At 42.7% G+C, this 22,545-nt stretch overlaps 1 protein-coding gene across 3 annotated transcripts in view; it reads right to left on the reverse strand.

Annotated features, from left to right (window-relative positions):
* Positions 1-11,293: 11,293 nt before the first annotated feature.
* Positions 11,294-22,545, reverse strand: part of AFF1 (AF4/FMR2 family member 1) — a 377,818-nt gene continuing 366,566 nt past the window's right edge. For all 3 annotated transcript variants that reach the window (XM_029599151.1, XM_029599161.1, XM_029599173.1), the window contains one exon: positions 11,294-20,367. In XM_029599151.1, coding sequence (XP_029455011.1) covers positions 20,246-20,367 — 122 coding nt within the window. In that variant the 3' untranslated portion in view covers positions 11,294-20,245. The remainder of the gene's footprint in view (positions 20,368-22,545) is intronic.

Consider the following 22,545-nt stretch of genomic DNA (forward strand, 5'->3'; position numbering starts at 1 on the left):
AGCCAGTCTTCCCTTTGAAGAAAGGGAAGTAGAGAATCCCAAGGTCACCATCTTGAACTTTTCTCTTTGTAGGTATTTGTTTAGGGTACAAAGATCCAGTATTGGGCGCACCCCACCTGAACTTTTTTGGTATCAGGAAATACCTGGAATAGAACCCTTGCCCCTGTTGGGAGAGGGGCACCGGTTCTATTGCACAGGACTGGAGGAGGAGGGAGACCTCCTGCTCCAGAAATGGTGAGTGATCGGACTTTCCCATGTCAGCAGAGGTGGGGAATCTGGTGGAACCGAGAGAAAATTGAGATGGTAACTGAGTTATTATTGCAAGTACCCACTGGTCTTTGGGGACTGTGTGCCATATGGTGGAGAAGTGGCACAACCGGCCCCTGACAGGTATAGTCTGAAGTGGAGGCTGGGTACTGCTCTCTAGGAAGGAGTCAAAAGCTAGCCGCTGGACCTGGTTGGGGGGGCTGACTGCGACTTCTGTTCTCTGGGTTGGCCTTTTTGATAAGGCTTAGAAGACTGACCCCTGGACGCCGGGGGATAGTACCTCTTCTGCCGGTAGACTTGTCTCTTGGAATCTCTCCTAAATAGTCTTTTAGAAGAGAGATTGGAAGGCAGCAAGGAGAGCTGGCGCAGAGTCTCTTGGTGGTCCTTGAGCTGCGCTACTGCTTCTTGAATCTTTTCCCCAAAAAGATTATCCCCCGTACAGGGTAAGTCAGCTAATCTGTGCTGTACCTCTGGTCTGAGGTCAGAAGACTTGAGCCAGGCCCATCTTCTCGCACTGATACCGACTGCCAACACCCTGAAGGTGGTGTCGAAGATGTCATATGCTGATCATGTTTGCCAGCATCTAAGCCCTTTTGTGCTAGGGCATGAAGTTGGTCCTGGAACTGCAGAGGTAAGGCTTCAGCAAATTCCTGGATTTTTGTAAACAAGGCCCTGTTGTATTGGGTCATATACAATTGGTAGGACGCAATGTGAGAGATGAGCATTGATCCATGGAACACTCGCCTTCCAAAGGCATCCAGGTATTTTTGTTCCTTTCCTGGGGGAATGGAAGTGTGAGGTTTGGAGCAACTGGGCTGACTCCACAACCACTGAGTGATGATCTAATTGAGTTCTTTGGAAGCTAGGGGCTGACTGAACTAGATAGGTGGCATCTGCTTTTCAGTTAACAGCTGCCACAGAGCCAGGGTGCTTCCAGTTTCTTTTTAAAAGGTCCAATAGGATGTCATGAATAGGAATGGAAATGATTTCCTTTGGAGCATCGAGAAATTGTAGAAGTTCCAGCATCTGATATCTAGAGTCCTCTTCAGTCTGAAGCTGGAATGGGATCGTGTCAGACATCTCCTTTACAAAATTAATAAAGGACAGGTCCTCCGGAGAACGCTTCCTTTCGTCAGGAGAGGGCTGTGAAGGCAGATCATCAGAATCTTGGGAAAAATCATCGATCCAAGGATCATAAGGGTCATCACCCGCTCCTAAATGTTCTTCAGAAGGAAGTAACGGAGTTATTCCTGAAGGCCCTGGTCTAGGCATCAATGGCCTTGAAGGAGGAACTGAAGGCATCAATGGCATCGAGGGAGGCACCAATGGAATCAGTGACATCGATGGCAGTGTCTGTGGCAGCACTTCTGATGGTGGAATGAAGAGCAGTGTTTCTTCTTCTTCCTCTGATGACAATGGAATCTGTGAGGAAGGAATCAGGTCCATCGGTTCCCTCGGATCCACCGGTGGAAAGGCACCGACTAACTTCTCCATTCTTGCCAATAGCGGTGCAAGCGCCATGGGTATCAGATCAGTGGCCGGAGGAGAAATTGGCACTGGCATCGATGGAGGCTGGAAGCCTTGGAGTGCTTTGCCGATGGACTCTTGGATCATCCGATCCAATTCCTTATGGAAACCTGGTGCCTGGATACCCGGTTCCGGAGTAGGAGGCAGCACTGGCATAGCCAGAGGGTCCACTGGTGAAGGCGGAATTGCAGATCCCGGCACCTGTCCAGGTGGGGAACGCCTCGGTGACCCAGAGACAGATGAGGATGAAAGCCTTTTCTGTACTTGACTTCTTTGTCGGTGGCTCAGACGATGTCGATGCCGAAGGCTTACTCGTATCGGTGACCTGAGCTTTACGATGACGGCGTCGATGTTTTTCTCAATGTTCACCTCTGTGTTTTTCCTGAGGAGGAACAGAGGGGGGTCGACACCCGTGAAGTCGTAGAGGCCGGTCCGATAGCAGTGGATTCCTGGTGCTGGCGCGACAAAGAAGGTCCTGGTTCAGACGACGTCGAAGCTATCGATGGAGTCGGGGTTTTTGGCCGAAAGAGAAGTCCCATCTTATCGAGTCAAGTCTTGCGACCCTTTGGTGTCATTTGGGCACATTTGGTGCAAGTAAGGACATCATGGCCGGACCTCAAGCACATCACACAGACCGTGTGAAGGTCGGTGATGGACATCGTTCGAGTGCAGTTGGGGCATGGATGGAAACCTGACACCATGGCCTTGACAAAATTTAGTTGCGATGTGGTCGATGGCCGGTAGGCTGCGAGGGGAAAACTCGACGGGAATAGACCGCAAACGGGTAAAAAAAAAACTTACCGTTCGACCGCGGAGTAAAGATATTGATAAGGGGACCCCTGTGGGGTAGAAATTTTTGAAATTTTTTTAACAAAGTTCCATGAAGAAAAATTCCTGTCAGGAATCTCTGAAGAACTCCTTAACCTGCATGGCTACTGCTGCATGGAAAAAAGAAGACTGAAGGGGGACTCCTGCTGGATACAGGGTTGGTGCTTTGCTGGGCATGCCCAGTAGGTGCCAGTCAAAGTTCTAGAAACTTTGACAAAAGTGTTCCGTGTTTGGGCTCCATCCTGATGATGTCACCCATATGTGAGGACTACCATCCTGCTTGTCCTGTGAGAATGATATTTACATGTATTTAATTAATACTTCCTTATTATTATTTTCATGATTGATGACAAAACTACTATTTTCAAATGTAAGTTGTATAAGGTTTTATATCTTTGGTTAAAACAACTATTTCTCTCTGACTTTTTTCCTGAGAATCTGGTAGGTGATTACTAACCCAGACCCTGAATTTAACTTTGACTACACGTTGCATCTGGAAACACCTGGGGCTGGAGACTTGCCCCTCCGTTCCTGTTGCCTATAGACTGCCTAGCAGGGGGGGAAACCGTAACAGGAAGGGCTGGATTAAGAAGCTTTGCTCTCTGCTTTGCTCTTTATCCTCCAACTTCACCCACATTCAGATTCAGGACCCTTTATTGGAAAGAGAATTTATACCTCTGTTGCCAAAGTAATGCATAAAAGGGTTAAAATAAAATGTGTACCCAACAGGAGGGGAGGAGCTGGATTAGGGAACAGAGTGGTTCTTTTCTCATCTACCTGAGCTTCAGCCTCACCCCCTCCCCTCCTGTTATTCTAAGGATATAGTTTTTGAGTGAAAAGCTGAGTAATGCCGGTGCAAGGATGTTCATCCACCCTAGGTGGTGACATCGCCCTATTACATGCAGGGCCGGCGCAAGGGGATTAGGTGCCCTAGGCACTTTCTGCCTTGCGCTGCCCCCCCCGGGTCACAGCCCTGACTCCTCTACCTCTCGGGAGTAGCGGTGGCAAAGAGGAGTGGAGATTCGAATCCCCATTCCCCTTTGCTGCCACTCATGGCGCGGCGGTACCCCAAGGCCTAGCTCAGCCGGTGCTTCCACCAGCCCTGACCACATGATCTCTCTCTCTCCGTGATCCGGCCAACGTATGCATCATGCTCCGCGATGCCCTCACATCCACCGGGGGGGGGGGGGGGGGGGGGCCCCGCCCACCCGCTTCCGGCACTCTGGGCGGCTGCCTAGTTCACCTAATGCCTTTCACCAGCCCAGGAGCTCACACACACACATTGGGTGAATTTTAAAAGGCCAGCGTGTGCCAAAGACGGAAGATACGTGCACAAGTCAAGCCAGCGCACGCCGTGCGTATTTTAAAGGGCACCCACGTACACACATACCCCCCATTACTCACACGAATAAGAACTAGAAAAAAAGGGGTGGGGACTGAGTGGGCAGGACATGGGCATTCCAAGACTTTAAGAGGAAATGTGCGCTTAATTTATGCGCATGCCGCGGTGCCTTTCCCTGTAACTTTACTACTGCTAAAGAAGGGCGTGCAAGTAATAAAATAAAGTAAAAAAATAGCACCAATGCTTAAAGCCATGCTTACTAACCTAACTGGGTAAAAGGAAGGCTATTTAACTAGGAGGGTTAAGAAGTCCCATCCATTACCTGGGGTGAATCGGGATCGAACTGGGGAAACTGATAATCGTGTTGGCACGCGTCCCTTATAAAAATTCCCCTCCCCCCCACACACACACACTTATGTGGTAGAGGCGGCATTTGCACGCATGTGTCCATATCAAATTGTGCGCATTCAGCCTCTTTTATATCAAGTGCACCTAAATGCGCCTGTTATAAAATGGTCACATCCTTTGGTGTGAGCCGGCATGTGCGCATGTGTGTGCGCTGGTGCGGCCGTTTCATACTTACCTTCCCCAGCCTTCTGTTTTTCTCCATAAAACTGGTAACCAATGGAAAAATTGCAAAACTGGGGTAATGCGCTCCCACAGCTGTGTTCCTTTCAATACTTTGGCCATGGCGTTCTGCACGAGGCCAGGCTCTCCCGTTTCTAATTTACAATGACACCAACTGCCTCTAAATATTCGTTCAAACGATAGTTTACAACAAAGCAGATTAGCACATTTATATTACGCCTCTTCATCTCGACGTTGCAGGTTCTTTTCCTGTCCAAACGTCTTCCGCAGGACTCCTCTCCTCTCACTGTCCTATGCCTGCATACCCCTGAAATGAGGAGGAGCGTGGTAAAACCATGTCCTGAAATTCAGCACCGTTTTTTAACCGATGCAGTAAAAATGAAATTTACTCAGCTTGCAGTAAGCAAATATGCTAATCCATGTGGAGTTATAAAGTGCACAAAGTCAAGTTAAAATGTGTGCTCAGACTATTGCGTAGGTTGAGCACACATTTTAACTCTGGTGAGAAAAAGGAGTCTCTTGGACTTATGATTTATATGTACAAAAAAAACCCCACAAGCCTTTGTATGCATAAGTGTCATTTTTTCAACTATTTTCAAGACACTGAGCACACACAAATACAACAGAAAGAATGTAACAATGATGCACCATATTCAGAAATAATAATTCAGACACGGTTAAACCAAAGAATGAGGCAGCACCATCAAACCACAACCCAACTATAAGTCATTACCTAAAGGTTTCCACAAGGTCCAATAAGGTCCCAAACTAGATCATAATTCTCCAGTTTCTCCTTATGAGAAAATAGAAATAGCTTTGCTGGAAAAGTTTAACACCATGCTTCAAAAGTGGTATGGTCTTCCATGAGTAGACAATTGTTATTCTTACTACATGAAGCAGAATGGATCCCAGCACCTTACCATGTGAGGGCAATTGTGAAGTCTCCCATCTATCTTACAAACCCAACCGTGTAATAATAGTACTTGCACTACTGAATTTGGAAAAATATAAAGGATATCTATAAGCCCTGTGTAACAACTGGAACATTAATTGTTGACTTTTATTGCAGAGCGATATTTTGGAAGTTTAGCATGGTTTATTAAAATTTGTATACCACAACATAAATTTCATAATGTAACAAGTACATAATCAAAAAGCAGCACCACAAACATATAAAACAACATTTCTCAAAATAAAAAATCTGATATAAAAATAAAACAAAGAAAAACATCCATCTACATAAGCTTTCTTAAATAAATTTTAAAGACCTCTTAATGGCTTGACCCAAGGCTCTAAGCTAATCTCATTTAGAAGGGAATTCCACAAGGTAGGCCCTGCCACAGAGAAAGCCCTGTCACACGTGATGTTAAAGTAAGCTAGCTTCAGAGTTGGAACCTAGTAAAACATGGCAGTCTCTTGCTAGCTCAGACGAGACCCCAGACGACACAGGTGTGCAAGCAGGCAGGCAGATGGAGCAGCCAGTCCTCAACCTCCAGCTCCAGAGACAGATCTGCAGTCCAGTGATTCATTAATGCAACATTTGTATCTGATTCTGTGGACTCATTGCAAAGATAATACATCTGTAAAATAGTTTTCCCAGGTTCTTGTCTAGTGAGAATTATTTGCAACCCACTCTTAAGTCCGGCATATCTTATTCCCCATGTGTCTGTGTTACAGGTATAGATAATTTGTAGGGGCGGGGATTCCAAACTCCGAGACTACTTCTGTAAAAGATTTAAACGCCCTGCCGTTCCACATCTGTCTCAAAAACTGGAGCTTCCTATCTGGCCAACTCTGTGCATCTAAAGATAAGGTAGCAGAAGATAACTGCTGGTTATTGTGGAAGGGGGGGGGGGGGAGTTAGAGGAGAGTTGCACAGGAGCTTGGTCAAGCAGCTTCTGGGCTTCATGCCAAACCTCAATAGTACACAATATTATTGGGCTGTTCGGTGAAGTCTAGTGAGGGACAGTTGGTGACATGGTGACATACAGGCCGATTCAGAAAAACGTGCAGGAGAGCTGGTGAGCGCCTGCTCTCCCAGCGCTCGCACAGGCCACTCTCCTGGGCGCGCGATTCAGGAGGGTGGCCTATGCAAATTAGGGCCCGTGGCCAAAACTATGGCTTCACATTTTCAGGAACGGGGGTACCCCAGGCGGATTATTAAACAAGCTTACAAGAGAGCATTGTATGTTAACCGTGACCTTTTGTTCAGTCGCAGCCACATTGAACCCTCATCACAACTCACGTGCTCTCCCCTTCTCTGTACATAGCCATGACGTGATCAATGTCATTAAGTCTCATTGGAATTTACTTCTCCCACATACCATTTTCCAGGAATTACCGCTATTCACTTTTACCCAGGAGTCGTAATTTAAGAGACAGCCTAGTCTCCTCTGAACATAAACCACCCCTGCCTACCAACACAGGCACAGTAAAAGGACATGGCCCATGTGACCATTGTTCCATCTGCATACATTCCATGAGTGCCCAAGACCTTTGTACATCCGACATCTTCAAAACAATATCATCTCCAACACCATACCACATGCACTTCGCGTGGTGTGGGGTATGTGATTTTATGCTCATGTTTGCAAATTTATGTAGGTAAAACCACTTGTCCCCTCAGGGCTCGGATAATCGAACATCACTCTTGTTTAAAGTCAGGTCGCTATGAAGCACCCTTAGTAGACCACTGGCAGGCCAAAAATCACTATTTCTGACCTTCGGTTCTTCACCTTGGAACAACTTCCCAAACCTACACAAGGTGGCAACTTGTCCTTAGTACTTGTTCGAAGGGAACAAAGATGGATATACGGGTTGAACTCATTATCTCCATCTAGCTTAAATGGGAAATCGAGTAGTCTGCTTTTTTCTAGGATTTTTCTAGGTTCTTCTGGGTATTTTTCCAGTTTCTTCTCATTTACTTGCAATTTCTACATCTCATCCAGTTACCCCTTCCCTCTACCTCTCTTCTCCTTCCTTTCTTCCATTTGCCCCCTTTTTCTTCCCCCCCTCTCCTTCCTTATAGGCCCTCCCCTCCCCCCACCCACTATTTCCTACCTCCCCTTTTTTCCCCCCTTCCTCTTTCCCCTGCCCCCTTCTCTTCCCTTTCTCCCGCTTTCTCCTCCTTTTACGGTTTCCTTCCAGCATATTTAACTTGCTCCTCTTGCTGTAATTATTGACGTTTCTACCGGCATTCACATTGATGGGCATTGAACTTACAGATGTCCCAAATATCAAGCATCATCACTCATTCATTACCCATCTACATCCTGTCAATCATTGTCACATGACTTGTTTTCCTCATGTTTTTTACCCCGTGCCTGCCCATTTAAACGCCAGTAATCCAGTAATTCACCCTGGGACATCGTGGCTGAAAAGTTTGCTGTATTCACTCATAAGTCTGCCTTCTCTATGGGCTTTGTTCACATTGGTTTTAGTTTGCATGGTGACTGTTTCTTGCTATCTTTCAGCTACAAATTTGGAGACCTCCTGGTCCGTTTAAACTACAAAAAAAGTTAGTACTTTTTTTTTTTTTTTACTTTTTGTCTTCTACTTTTCATAATTCTGGCATCAGGCACCCTGGGCTTGTTTATTTCTCAAGCTGTTTCTGAGTCTCCACTACCATATGTAATTTGTTTTCACTTTCTAGGCTGCCTTACTGTATATTCTCCCTACGATGGTCCCAGCTGTCTCACTCTTCCGGTTGTGTACAATAACCTGAAAATGTGAAAGTCCTCGTAGACTTCAAATTCCTAAGGTATTCATTCAATTTCCGGTCCAATATTTTTGAGCCTTTTACTTTTGAGTTACCTCTGAGATTGTTGTTTTGTCACATTGTTTCAGACTATTCAATGCTTTGGTGTCACGGTTGTGAAGCCGCGGGAGTGACCATGTTTTGTCTTCCTGACTTCCTGCTTTGAGCTACATATTTACAACTAAAGTATTGTACACTTGGTTCCTCAGGTTGTTCGACCTCTGACTTGCCCAATACTGTTTTCATTCAGCTTACCTGTTCCATGTATTTATTCTTTTCCAGTAATCAGCAGACAACTGTCCGCGTTTTTAACATACAAGTAAGTTTTTAGTCCTCCATATTCTCTCTCATACGACGTTTTCCCTGTTCAAACATTTTGGTTTTTCTCCCTATTTTTCTTTTATATTTGGTGCCTTTTCCCTTTTTTATTTATTATAATTTTTATATTTTGATTTTTTATTTTCCGTTTTCTCTCTCCACATACAATTTTTAAAATTGTGTTTATCTGTATTTGATTTGTCCCTGTGTCCTGGTTTCCTACTCCCTCAGTTGAAATCTCCATTTGCACCTTTGTGTTTGCCAAACTGCACAATAACTGTATGATGTTTTTTTGATTATAGATTTTGAAAATTCTGGACCCCCTGACGCAGCCTTATGTGAAACACGGCCTTGTCAGGGTCTTCCAATTATACACAATTATTCACTGTGGTATTTAATATTGTGCACAATTGATGTGTGCACAAGTAAAATAAAAAATTTTTTGTTTGATAACTGTTATTGCTCAGTATAATTATTTGCCACACATTATCCTGTTGCCGCGATCTTTATTATTTAACCATCAAATTCCTAACTTGTTTGGTTATGAGACTCCCTGATATTGCAGGAGTTTGTTGTGGGAAAGATAGGAAACAGAGTAGGATTAAATATACAGTTTTCTCAGTGGAAGGGAGTGGGCAGTGGAGTGCCTCAGGGATCTGTATTGGGACCCTTAGTTTTCAATATATTTATAAATGATCTGGAAAGAAATATGTCGAGTGAGATAATCAAATTTGCAGATGATACAAAATTGTTCAGAGTAGTTAAATCACAAGCAGATTGTGATAAATTGCAGGAAGACCTTGTGAGACTGGAAAATTGGGCATCAAAATGGCAGATGAAATTTAATGTGGATAAGTGCAAGGTGATGCATATAGGGAAAAATAACCCATGCTATAATTACACAATGTTGGGTTCCATATTAGGTGCTACAACCCAAGAAAGATCTAGGTGTAATAGTGGATAACAGATTGAAATCGGTTCAGTGTGCTGCGGCAGTCAAAAAAGCATAATGCCTCTGTATCACTCCATGGCGAGACCACACCTTGAATACTGTGTACAATTCTGGTCGCTGCATCTCAAAAAAGATATAATTGCGATGGAGAAGGTACAGAGAAGGGCTACCAAAATGATAAGGGGAATGGAACAGCTCCCCTATGAGGAAGACTAAAGAGGTTAGGACTTTTCAGCTTGGAAAAGAGACGGCTGAGGGGGGATATGATAGAGGTGTTTAAAATCATGAGAGGTCTAGAACGGGTAAATGTGAATCTGTTATTTACTCTTTCAGATAATAGAAAGACTAGGGGGCACTCCATGAAGTTAGCATGGGGCACATTTAAAACTAATCGGAGAAAGTTCTTTTTCACTCAACGCACAATTAAGCTCTGGAATTTGTTGCCAGAGGATGTGGTTAGTGCAGTTAGTATAGCTGGGTTGAAAAAAGGTTTGGATAAGTTCTTGGAGGAGAAGTCCATTACCTGCTATTAACTAAATAGACTTAGAAAATAGCCACTGCTATTACTAGCAATGGTAACATGGAATAGACTTAGCGCTAGATTTTAAAAGCCCTGTGCCGGCGGCCTATTTTGCATAGGCCGCCGGTGCGCGCAAAGCCCGGGGCTTTGTAAAAGGGGCGGGAGGTGGCGTGTCTGGGGGTGGGCCGGGAGGGCAGTCCCGAGTCCCCCGGCACTGCGGCCTGTGGGGGGGGGGGGTGGATGCCGAGGCGGCGCGCGCAAGTTACGCCTGCTTCAAGCAGGCGTAACTTGCACAACAAAAGGTAGGGGGGGATTTAGGTAGGGCTGGGGGGTGGGGTAGATAGGGGAAGGGAGGGGAAGGTGGGGGGACTCGGAAGAAAGTTCCCTCCGAGGCCGCTCCGATTTCGGAGCGGCCTCGGAGGGAACGGAGGCAGGCTGTGCGGCTCGGCGCCAATTTTGCGCAGCCTTGCGCGCGCTGACCCCGGATTTTATAAGATACGCGCAGCTACGAGCGTATCTTATAAATTCCGGTGTACTTTTTTAAGATTTACCTCTTAGTGTTTGGGTTCTTGCCAGGTTCTTATGGCCTGGTTTGGCCTCTGATGGAAACAGGATGCTGGGCTTGATGGACCCTTGGTCTGACCCAGCATGGCATGTTCTTATGAAGTGCTAACATAGCGTGTGTGTGTGGGGGGTTCTTCTAAAATTATCATAAACATGGCCCTTTTTCTTATCGCGGGTGTTATCCATGTAAAATTATAGCATTTGGATGAATCTAGGGGTGATTCTGTAAACTTTTTATGTACAAGCTGGTCTGTGTACATTGATTGGGAGAACGTGTTGTATGTTTTGCGATCTGATCGTGGTTTTGAAAACTAAAAAAAAATATACAAAAAAGGATTAGTTATCAAAGCTAGGAAAAATGTTTTTCCTAAAGATTATTGAATGGAGGGGGGGCATCAGCATTTAATGTTGCCTAGAATTGGATAAATGTCACAGCCTGCACCAGCAAGAGCATTATGCTTATTATGACTAAAGCTCAGTCAGGTTTGAAAGGAAAAAGACCTCTGATTTCTACTGAATAAATGTATCAGAAGAAAGTATTCAATAATTACACTGCTTGCATGCACATACAAAAATCCAGAAAATATATATATATTTTTTTTTATTTGTTTTCCACAGCTCAATCTGACACTTCTGTTTGTTGAAAAGAAGGAATTTTAAGGATGAGCAAGTCAAAAATCTTGTTTTTTTTTTTTTACAATTCATCCTCATTAACAGTAAAGAAAATCTGTGGCACAGTTTCTTTGGACAAAAAAAACCTATTACCTGGACTTTATTTTCTTCCAAATGAAAATTAAAGTAAACTTAATCAATGATCAGGATTTAATTTCTACACATCTGTATAAGGAAGCTTATACATATGAAACCCCAGAGTGCAGTTTCCTTCCTGAAGCTACTTAGATACATTTATTCCTTCTATTAAGAGTTTTCTCTGTATATCTTGTGATTGCTTTTATGACCATTTGTCTATTTGAATACAATAACTGTGGTTGCACAGAGTTGGTGAAATCATCCCATAGAAATTAAGTTTATCTCATATAGCATCAGTTTGCATTCTCTTTAAATTAAGAAACCGCCCCCAGAATAGACCAGAGTTGCAAATCATAACCCTTTGACAGCTCATTCTTAACAATTCAAGTTGACAATATCAAGTTACACAATGAAAAAAAAAAAATTTAAAAACTATGAAAGCTATTCAGTAAACAACCCCAAATCATTACATCTGGAAAAGATGTTCTACAGGACAGCAGTCTATATATGACAAATTAAGTGTGTCTGATGGAAAGTCCAGGAACATTGTGATAATCATTACAATGATTAACTTTTTTTTTTTGCCTGGACTCATGGCAAAGTTAATACTGAAAGGGTGGCTCATGATTTAAAGAGCAGCCATCTTTAAACAAAAACTAAGTCTTGCAATAAATTCAAACATAAGGCCTGCCGCGACTAGAAGGACGATCCTGTAATGGGGGTTCTGGCTGGCAAGCAGCTGGAGTCCTCTGCTCTCCGTGGAAGAGATCTGAATGCCATGAATAAAATCTCCCCCGTCCCAATTTACCTTAATCACAGCAGGCGGTGGGGAGGCATTTTATTCAAGACAGTTTTTCAGGTTACCCAGGCGGCTCCAGGTCAGCAGAACAGGCTGAGCACCTAACAACTTGTAGCTCCAATAGCTCAAAAACAAGTAGGACTGCATGTCCATGAATATAGAGGTACCAACTCAGGAATGGTTCCAGCCTGTCCCTTATGACATGAAACCTTGTGGTAACCCTCTATATTTGTTTTGATAGGCTAAAACAAAGTTGATGCTATTTAAGTATTTGTTCATTATAAATATGAAAATTCTGTATTTCTGCCTTGACAAAAAAAAAACCACATCATGAAACCATCCTAACAGAAGTAGACTGAAGGACTGGGTATTTTTTTTTGTGTCAGAGATATGGAAGCCAGTGCCACCTGATGCACTTCAGGACTGTAAACCCCATGTGCCATACTGGAAAAGCAGAAGCAAGGTTCCCACTTCACTGGCATTCACTCGGTTTTAACAATTTTACAAGGAGTAAAAATAAACCCTTGCCAAGGATCCCAGTCTAAGATTAAGGAAGAATATCCAAATTCCCACACTTTGCATTGAAATCTACTGTGCCAGTTTATCTGCTTAGTGCATGCAGAGATCATCACATTCCAGTATTTAAACAACACAGGAGATTTTTTTTTTTTTTTGGTAAAGACTGAAGGCTGATTTTAGGAGGGGGCTTTCAATGGTTCACAGATAACATTCAAAATCTACTTCAAATAATTTCAGAGGGTTTTGAAGGCAGAGCCAGATTTACATCTCTCTTGGCCCAGGGTTCCCCGCCCCTCTCCGCCTGTGTGATCCTCACTCTGCTCCCTCCGACTGGCAGGAGGAAAGCAGTGCTTCTGTACCTGAGCCTGCTGCCTCCTTCCTCTGCCAGCTTCCATTTGAAGTCTGAACATGTGCTGCCAGTGGGACCTGGGAGACTAAAAGGACTCTGCCTGGTTCCGACTTCAGACGGAAGCTAGCAGAAGCGTCAGCAGACATGAAGTGTCATTCTCCTCCTGCAGATAGCGTGTGAGTGAGATTGAGTGAGAGAGTGTGAGTGTGTGTGTGAGTGAGAGTGAGAGAGTGTGTGTGTGTTGGGGGGAGGGGGAGATTGCGCCACTGGTGCGGGTGCTATTAGGCTTGCACCTACTGAACTTAATGGGTCAACCAGCCCTATCGAAAGTGGAGGAGACGGACAATTCCCCAAGGTCTAAATCGTGCTGGGGAGAAAAGGTGAGAATGTGGCCCCCCCCCCCGGTTATCTACAGGCATAAGAAACGGGAGGGGGGGGTATTTTGGACAAGCACATAATCCTTGAAGTCTAATGCTAGAAACGGCTTCAGCAGGGAAAATGAACACCAATTTATTCATTTTTTGAAAAAGTGCAAAAAAAGTCGAGGGGCAAGGCCTGCCAAAGATGCTTTAACTAGTGCTCTAAGGGAAGGCAGGGCTGGATCAAACTGGGAATGCTCGACAGGTTTGGGACTGGAATCAGCACAAAGGAGGAAGAGAAAGAAAGCAACACTGTATAGAATACAGCATAAACAAATGCAACAAATAAATACTATCATTTCACATCAGATTTGGTCAATAAAGCAATAAATACATCTATGAATAAACATTTATATAAAAACCCTCATAATACCTTAGCAGAGAACACCCTGAACATTGTTGTCAATCATGCCAAACTAGTTTGGACCCACAATTTTCTACAACCATGGGTGGACTACACAGGCAATTTTGTTTTATTGGTTGAAAAGAATTTTATTGTTTGAGATTTTGTGCAAACTACTAGTCTTGTTGACAAACTTATTTATTGTTAAAATGGGCATGGACACAAAACTTAATGGATATCACCCACTCTAATCTCTCATCCTCTGCACAAATTCGTGCAAGACCACAGAACACCTGAGCTTGGGTAGATAGATGAGGAGAAAGAGCAAACACATAGGAGGCTTCTCCTCTGGACAGGGGCTAGATCCTACAGATGAACAAAGCATGAAGTGTGCAACCAATCATCACAAAACATACAGTGCCCTTTTGTCTGCAGGAATTAGAGTTTTTCTCCTTTTCTTTTGTACTGTGAGAAGTGTACAGTTCACTAATGTGCCTTTGCAGGGAATTCCTTATTTTTTATTCAGCTTCACAGTGCTGTAAAATGATTGGATGCTTGTTTCACACAGTTTTAACCTCCTTCCCAGGGAAGGTTGTTCTTACAGGAAATCAGGGGCTGTGACGGCAAAGGCCCAAACTTCCAGTTTACTATATTTTAATTCAAACTCTCTAATTGAAAACTCCAGAGAAGCTTATTACTGAAATTTTTTTTTAAAAAGCCAAGGGCCCTTAAGCACTCTTTAATCTATCTTTGCCTGCCTTCAAAAACATGTAACTTGGCATGAACTTCATTGACTAATGATGTGTGTAAAAGATTGCACAAGTTTCATTTTATCTACTATACTGTATCCCTGAAGTTATCTTTTTATTTTTTTTCTTCTGCAGTATAAGATTTTTGCCTTTGGGATTAGGTTTTGTAGCAAAATAAAAAGTGCATCTACATGTATTATTTTTTTTAAAAGTCCACAGTCAGGCAGGATCCTATGTACAGTATTACTAGTAGAAATAGTAATGGCAGTAGGCTTTATACATTTTAAACAGACACGATCACACTCAAATGTTCACAAGTTTGACAGACATAATTTAACAAGCATATGTATATTGTTTTCTGGATTTCCTTGCTCATTTCTCTTCGAACCTTTCACTGTTCACGTATAGCTAGTAACTCTTCCCCCCTCCCAGTTCTAATTGGCTTCCTATGTCCGCCCATTTCATGGAAATGACCCAGAGCAGAGTTACACAACCCCCGGTGTACTTTGACAGCCACAAACAGGGCCCTCCCTTCAGGATTTCCACAATGAATATTCATCTGGCATATTTACATATGTTTGTCCTGAAAACCATATTAATTTGCATAGTTTTGTTTTCCAGAAATACAGACCTGTCTGTGGGCCTCAAGGACGAGGATTGTGCACCTCTCAGCTAGACTCAGTTATACGACAATAATGTAAATGCCAAGCAAAACCACCATGCCAAAAAAACTTGTTAAGCTTTAAAGTCAGGTCAGTATTTGCAGTAAAGGGGCAGGAAACAAGAAAAGATGGAAATAGGCTTTCATTTTTCCTCCTCTCCTCCCTGTTAAGTTATTCCTTAGGGTAGAGGCTGCTCTTTTAAACCAATTCAGGCATAACTAGGTAAATGCATTTCATTCCTTCTTTCTTTTGGTCTGATAGTTTCCTCCTGCTCCTTTATATACAGAGGTGCTTTCTTTTTATACAGGCACTACATGTTGGAAATGGTGACTACTATATTACATTTTCCTACATAGCATATGTTGATGTCTTTAGCATTAACATAAATGAGGATCGTGCATACTGATATGCACATTTCAGTTTTATTCCCCAGGAAACAATTTAACAAAGGTTTTTTTTTTTGTTTTTTTTAAATGTGTGGATAGGATGGTGGAAGGACAAGAGCATGACCCAAAGTTGTACACTCAGAATTGGCAATTCACATCATTAATAACTGGTCTTTTCATAGGCCCTCATATAAACTTTCCATCACATTAAGTGCCAACCAAACAGAAGAAAAGAATGCAGTATTCCATTTAATAAAGTGAGGCAGGGCTGGCTCTATCCACTACTGAATTCTTATATTTGTCTGATTTTACAAAAATGGAACAACAAAACACTAGGATGCACTGGAAATGGGAGTCAGAAACCTAGAACCGGACCAAATTATCTAAAAAATGCAGACCACTTGATGTGCATGCCCCAGCTTAACTTTGTATCTTTAGCAATGACGTTGAGAATCATACAGTACCTCCTTATCCACCTCTATTTGCCTATCACCAATTCCCAAAGCTACACACACAGGGTAGCCTTGGTCTGCAACTTACAAGCCCAAAGAGCTGACGGTTAGGTCAGATGGCTGGACATTTGCCTACTACATCCCAGAGCATAATTATTCAGCAGTAAATAGTTTCCTGAGCTGCAGGCTGTTAATCATCTTGTTGATTTCCTCTCTCTCTTCCGTGGTATATCTGAGAATTTTATAAGCTAAGATTTACTTTCTCTTAATCTCACTCTCCTATTTCCAAAATTAACTTGTAAGTTGTTTGTACTTAATATTTGTTATACCAGCTGTCTGTAGTTTGCATTTACTCCCCTAAGCCCAAGATATCTCTCTCAGCTTTATTTTCATCTACTTGGCCCCCTTTTTCTGAGCCAACCCCTGAAAATCATGTTTTTGTAATTTGTCGCAACATACTGGGGCCTCAAGTCACGTCACTTTATAAAATCCTTCTGTATGAGGCAAATCAACATGCTATCTGTGCAAGCAAACATGATTCTATGCCAGGGCGGGTGTGAACTATTTTATTGGTCCACTCGGCTGTAAGAATGCTATGGGTCTGTGTGAAGAGTTCCAGATGTGAACAGAGCCACAGAGATTATACCAACTTCCTGTAAAAAAATTAAGCCCTATTATTGAGAACCTGAGGAACACGAAAAAGTGCATAAAGAGATATAGAATATATAGATTTAAAAACAAGAAACTAGGAAGAAAATGAGTGTAAGGGAAAAAACTTGACAGGATTTATAGTAATCTACGGATTGGACTACAACAAGAAAATATGGGATCCAAAAACTGCTTCTAGTGAGAAACAATGTGCCTAACCTGCGATTTCCAAGCACTATAACCCCATCTCCGTTAGGTTCGAAATTCACAGAATCCATATCTTCCTGTCATAATTCTAATCTCCCGTTCATATCCTATTAATATGGCTCTGATATCTAAAAACGTGAGCCTATTCATTCATATGCAAAAGAGTATCCCAGGAACCACAGATTGTGATGGGGTAAAAAATGACAGAACTGACCAATGTGTCCACCACCGACATCCCCGAGTCCTATGAAAATGGTCTGGCAAAAGAAAGGGAATCTGGCAGAGAAGGTGACAAGGACACTGTCTTGATGCCCCCACCGCCCCGCATTCCTATCACAACCTACAATTTCCTAGACATCAAACTTGATCCGAGAACCAAGGAAAGGATTTTGTCCAAAAGAACAGCCATGGAGTCATACATCTCCAGCCTTGCTGGAGGATCAGAACTATCGTTAAATATTGGCAGCTTCAAAAAGGAACATTTTTTCCTCCTCCATTTAAATACATGAATTGATTTATAAATAAATAGGGATTAAAGGTTTTTGCATTTCAACCACTGAAGCTGCTGCTAGCGTATTTATCAGCCTGGTCATTATCACTACTTGTTTTGCTTTGATTCAACATGTTATACTTTTTTTTTCCTTTAATAACTTAATTCCAATAAAACAGAGGCCTTGCATGTAATAAATACAAATTATTTACAACCTGCTTTTGTGCAAAAGTGTACAAGCTGTAAGTGGGCGTTAGTTATAAAGGAGGGGGTTATAAATAACCCTAGTTAATTATATAGAGCAAACTTAACAGCACCTTCCAATGTTTATTATAGGGCCAGGCATAATTCCAGAAAACAAAATCCATGAAAATGTACTAGCGCTTTGGATAATCACAACTATTAAATTATGCTGTCTATATTTTATTCGGTGACTAAACTGAGTACAAGCCAACAAACAGATTAGACTTTGTATTAATTAAAAAAAATGTCCAGTTTATAACAGGTTCTTTCAGGCCAACTGATGCTGCACTTTGCTCAATGAGTTTTGCATCGTGGGATGCACTTAAGTCACTTCTTTTTTTTTCTTACCATATAGCCTGGGGTAGATGAAAACGTGCACTACCATTTACTGTGACAAACATTCTAGCATAATTTAAGATTGTAGCACTGTAAAAAGTGCATTTTTGGTTTTGAAACTTGGATTTTTTTTTGTGATATATGATTTTGCATATCTAGAATTGGAGGTTAAGAGAAAAAAAACAACTCCCAATTCCAAGGAGCTGCTCCAGCTTTTCCTTTTGAACCTTTCAGGTAATTTTTAAAACCTGAAGTTTGATGATGCCCTTCCAGGACACACTCAAGTCTATTTAAGAATACTCAGATCTTCAGCAGTCTCAGTTATAAGTGCATTCAAACCATATGCACTAGCCTTTCACAATTTACTCCCCCCCCCCCCCCCCGTGATACGTGTGAAAAGGTCTCATATTGAAGCATTTGTACGAACCCATTACACTTCTATCCATAAAGGAAAAAAAAAGAAAAATACACAGAAAAAAAAATTCGTGTTTGCCAAGAAAAAACCCCAAATGTATCCTTCTGAAGGTTGTGCTTCTCCTGAATAACTAAATAAGAGGTAGCCTTTAAACAAGCAAAGGGCTAATGCTGACAGACCTATCCTATTCAAAACAGAAGAGTGAGCAGGAAGATGGCATGGCGGCAAAAAAAAAAAAAATATCGAGATCTGAGCTCTCAAGAAACCATCTTCATGGGGAAAACCTGCACGGACAACAAATCTTTCCCTCTGTACCCAAAAGGGGGAGGGGGAGATTAAGAAAGCAACAATCACTGGAAAGGGAAATCGTCCTGTTAGTAAGACTTAAAAGCCATGCTACGTTCTACACATATGAAACTCATTTCCGTACGGTCCATGTGAATACATACACGCTCATATGTACCTGCCCAATTCATTTTCAAACCGACCTTTTGGAGTTTCTATCTGTAAGCTTAGAAATAAATCAAGTAGTAGCTGAGAAGGCCAACACTAAGGCACGCTTGTTTGGACACAGTGCATTTGTAGATCACACCATTTCACTGAGAAGAACAGAATAAAGTAAAATTAATTCATAGACACAAATGCGTTCATGTCCTCTTCATGACTGCATGAAAAAGTATTGCAAGCTCATAATGCAAATGCTAGTGTTATTTAAAAATATATTATAGCAAAGGGGATTTCTCAAAAAAAAAAAAAAAAAAAAAGCAGAAGATATATGCCTAGTCCCCTTTGTCCAGGAACTCTGAAAACTACGAGCAACTATGAACACACTGATGCAGTGTCAAAGTCGGTCATGAAGACAGACCTGGAGAATCTCTCCACTGGGTCCACAATACTTTAAGATTCCAGCTCTAATAAAATCACTATAGAACAGGGCTCGCCCTCTAAATATATGATGAATTGGATCAAGAACATGGACCACTGTGGTGAAGGAGGGAGACTGTATGGGGAAGACAGTCTGCAGGTAACCAAGGTGATACCTTGGTTCAATAAAGGCATTGGGGGGGGGGGGGGGGGTTGATGGTAGGAGAAGGAGGGGCGTTTATGTACATGCGCACAATTTCCAAATCACAATGATGGCCAAAATAGACTTGTACAACAAGGCAGTGATAGCAATTCATTCAATTGGACTACAATACTTGCCTTCTAATGAAATGGTGTACTGCTGAAAAAGCAGGGCAAGGCAGAACAACAGAAACTGGGTCTGTTTCACCCACTTAATGTTTAACTTAATGCTGTTTGGTGATAGTTCCACCCCTCCCCCCCCCCCCACAAATAGAAAAACAAGGCCCTCCAGAAGAAATTTGTCACGTTAAACATGGTCGCCCTGTTTTCCACATCATGCATTTGCTGGAGCATTTTGAGATGAGAAATTCTTAGTTTTTAAGTTTTTCTTAAGGTAGTTTCTCTTCTTTACAAGTCCAACTTCTTTTTTGTCCTGCTGGTTACTGATTTTTGTTTGAAATGTCTGAAGACCATCCATACACTGAACCGATGACACAGCACATTGCACTTCTTTTCCTAAGGAAAGGCATCGTCAGTTCTGGAGCCTTCCCACTTCACTGCTACCAGGTTATCCTCCCAACATTCATAAAGAGCAAAATGTCAGAACAGATTCCAGCGGAGGCAGAGCACTCTCCCGATCAACGCCTGCCATTCTCAACCCATGCGTGGCAATGAGCTTGCTTGTCGGACTATTTCTGGGGGTTCCAAAGTGCAAAAGCGTTGCGAAGGCAAATAACCTTTAAGCACCATTCAGGGCGTGCCTGCTTCCAGTCTCAGCCACTGTAAACCCTGTCTGGTATAGCGTACTAGTTCAGTCATACTGCTGTTTAGTGCCAGAGGACACACCACCGTGCTGAGCTCGACAAAGAATTCTGTGGCGAGGGGAGGGAGGAAGAGAAAGAATACAAATAAAAAGGTAAATAGGAATTAATGTTAGCTTCATAAATGCATGCCAAAAAAACACACTGCTAATGTTTGAATGTTAGCGGCATTAACGTTATCTTTTCCATTTAAAGCAATAGCTGAACTTGGTCAAAACATTTTTTTGTACGTAAATTAAATTATTTTAGTGGTATAGTAACTGAGCAATACCATATACTCTTATCCTAAAAATAGCACCTTTTTTTTTTGGTCATTCACCATTTGGTTTTTGTCTAGCCCAGCAATCTTCTATCAATAATGGAATTTAATTCTGAAAAGACAAGTCGGTGGGGTACATTTTAGTCTATGAATTAATTTCACTTTAAAACATTTTTTTTTTCAGTTCTTCTCAATGAAATGGTGTGATAGTAAAGTTGCTTACCTGTAACAGATGTTCTCTGCAGACAGCAGAACAAAATCAGCCGCACAAGTGGGTGATTATAATCTGACAGCACAGAGACGGAAAAGTCCTCTCAAAGCTCAGGAAGACTGAGGAGGTTTTCTGAGAACATGTGGGTGGTTCCCTTGCAGCTGCCACCATATGAATGTCCTCACTCTTTGTAGCAAGCTAATCTTCAACCGGACGGGTAGGAGCGGGATACTGTGTGGCCGATTTGTCCTGCTGTCCACACAGAACACCTGTTACAGATGAGCAACAATTTTCTTTGTGGACACGTGGAACAGTGATCAGGCTTGCGGTGAAATAATCTGTCAATCGGAAACTGGGAGCAGGAACTCCCAGATTTGGTGGATGGAGAGGGAGGAAGAGAAAATGTGGACTTCTAGAGTGGGTGAATGGAGAGGGAGAGTGGCAACTCAGGGATGATGAAGATAAGGGGACTTCCTAATTTGGGAGGTGGGTATGGAGGGAGAAAGAGTAATGGCTCCTAGATTGGGTGGGGGGAAGAGAGCAGAAGGAGGTGATAGAGGTTTGATGTGGAGGAGACTTGGGGAACTGTGGGAAGAGCTAAAACCTAGCAGTTGGTGAGGGGTCAGGAGTGAGGATGTGTTCGAGATGGGCTGAGTTGTATGAGATGGGGAAGTGGATGTGAGATATGAGGCAGAAGTAGGGCGTTAAAAGGTGGGAAAAGGCTAATATACGGTGTGAAGGGCCAGTAAGGCAGAGGTGAGAGTTAGTAGAAAAGGATGGATGGAGGCAGCTGCCAAGGTAGTAAAACTCAGAAAGGGCTGGAAGCAGGAGAGAGGATGAGTGACAAGAGTTGGAGCTAGTGAGGCGATGAGAAATGGGAGTGGGAAAAGAAAGGATGAGGAGATAGAAAACTGGTAAGTAGGGGGAGAGGTGACCAGAGGGAGAAGGAGGGCTGGAGAACTGGAGAGGGGACATGAAATCTAGCTACAAGCAGACAGAAAGGCAGTAAAGAGACAAATGAAGAAAAAGATGAAAGGGAAAGATCAGAGACAGAGGTAAGGGAGGAACTGAATAATAATTGTAATAGCACCTTTCCTTTCCTTTGGCTTCTCCTGATTTTCCCACTAGTTTTCATTGAGTGTGAGGGAGGAATTGAAGCCATTGCAGGAAGGCTGCTGATCATGCTTGTTGAGTTGTTTAATTATCAAAATCTCAGTGGGGGTTAGAAGAGCGTATGGGCCCATGCCCTGGCTCTTTTACATACCTAGCAATGCCTCTGGATAAAGACATCTTGTAGGAACAGCAGGGACATCTTTTGAAGCCCAGTTTGCTGTCTGCCATCGTGAAGAGAGCTGAAGCTAGGTCAAACACAAACTTGGAAAATTCAAAGTAATTTTTTTTTTTTTGGAGACTTGTGGCAAGAAAAGCCGAAGGAATACTTCGACAGAAGGAAAAAAACCAAAATAATAAAGAAAAAGCACAAGAGCAAAAAGTTAAATGGGCAGCTTAAGGAGAGCGAGAAGAAACTCATCCTTTCGCACAAGTAGAAGAGAAAAGATACTTAGGAGGACTCGGGCGGGTGGCGGCTGTGCAGGAACACCTGTGCATATTCTGAAAACCTCAATTTGTGTGAGCTCTGAGAGGTTTTCTGTCTCCGTGCCAGTGGATGGCATCACCCCCTTGGTGTGGCCAATATCTGTCTTGCATGTCCATGGAGAATGCAAGGACGACAGTTCATTTTTCTCTTACATTTGTATTA

This window comes from Rhinatrema bivittatum, chromosome 1, assembly GCF_901001135.1.
Source record: "Rhinatrema bivittatum chromosome 1, aRhiBiv1.1, whole genome shotgun sequence".
Lineage (NCBI taxonomy): Eukaryota > Metazoa > Chordata > Amphibia > Gymnophiona > Rhinatrematidae > Rhinatrema > Rhinatrema bivittatum.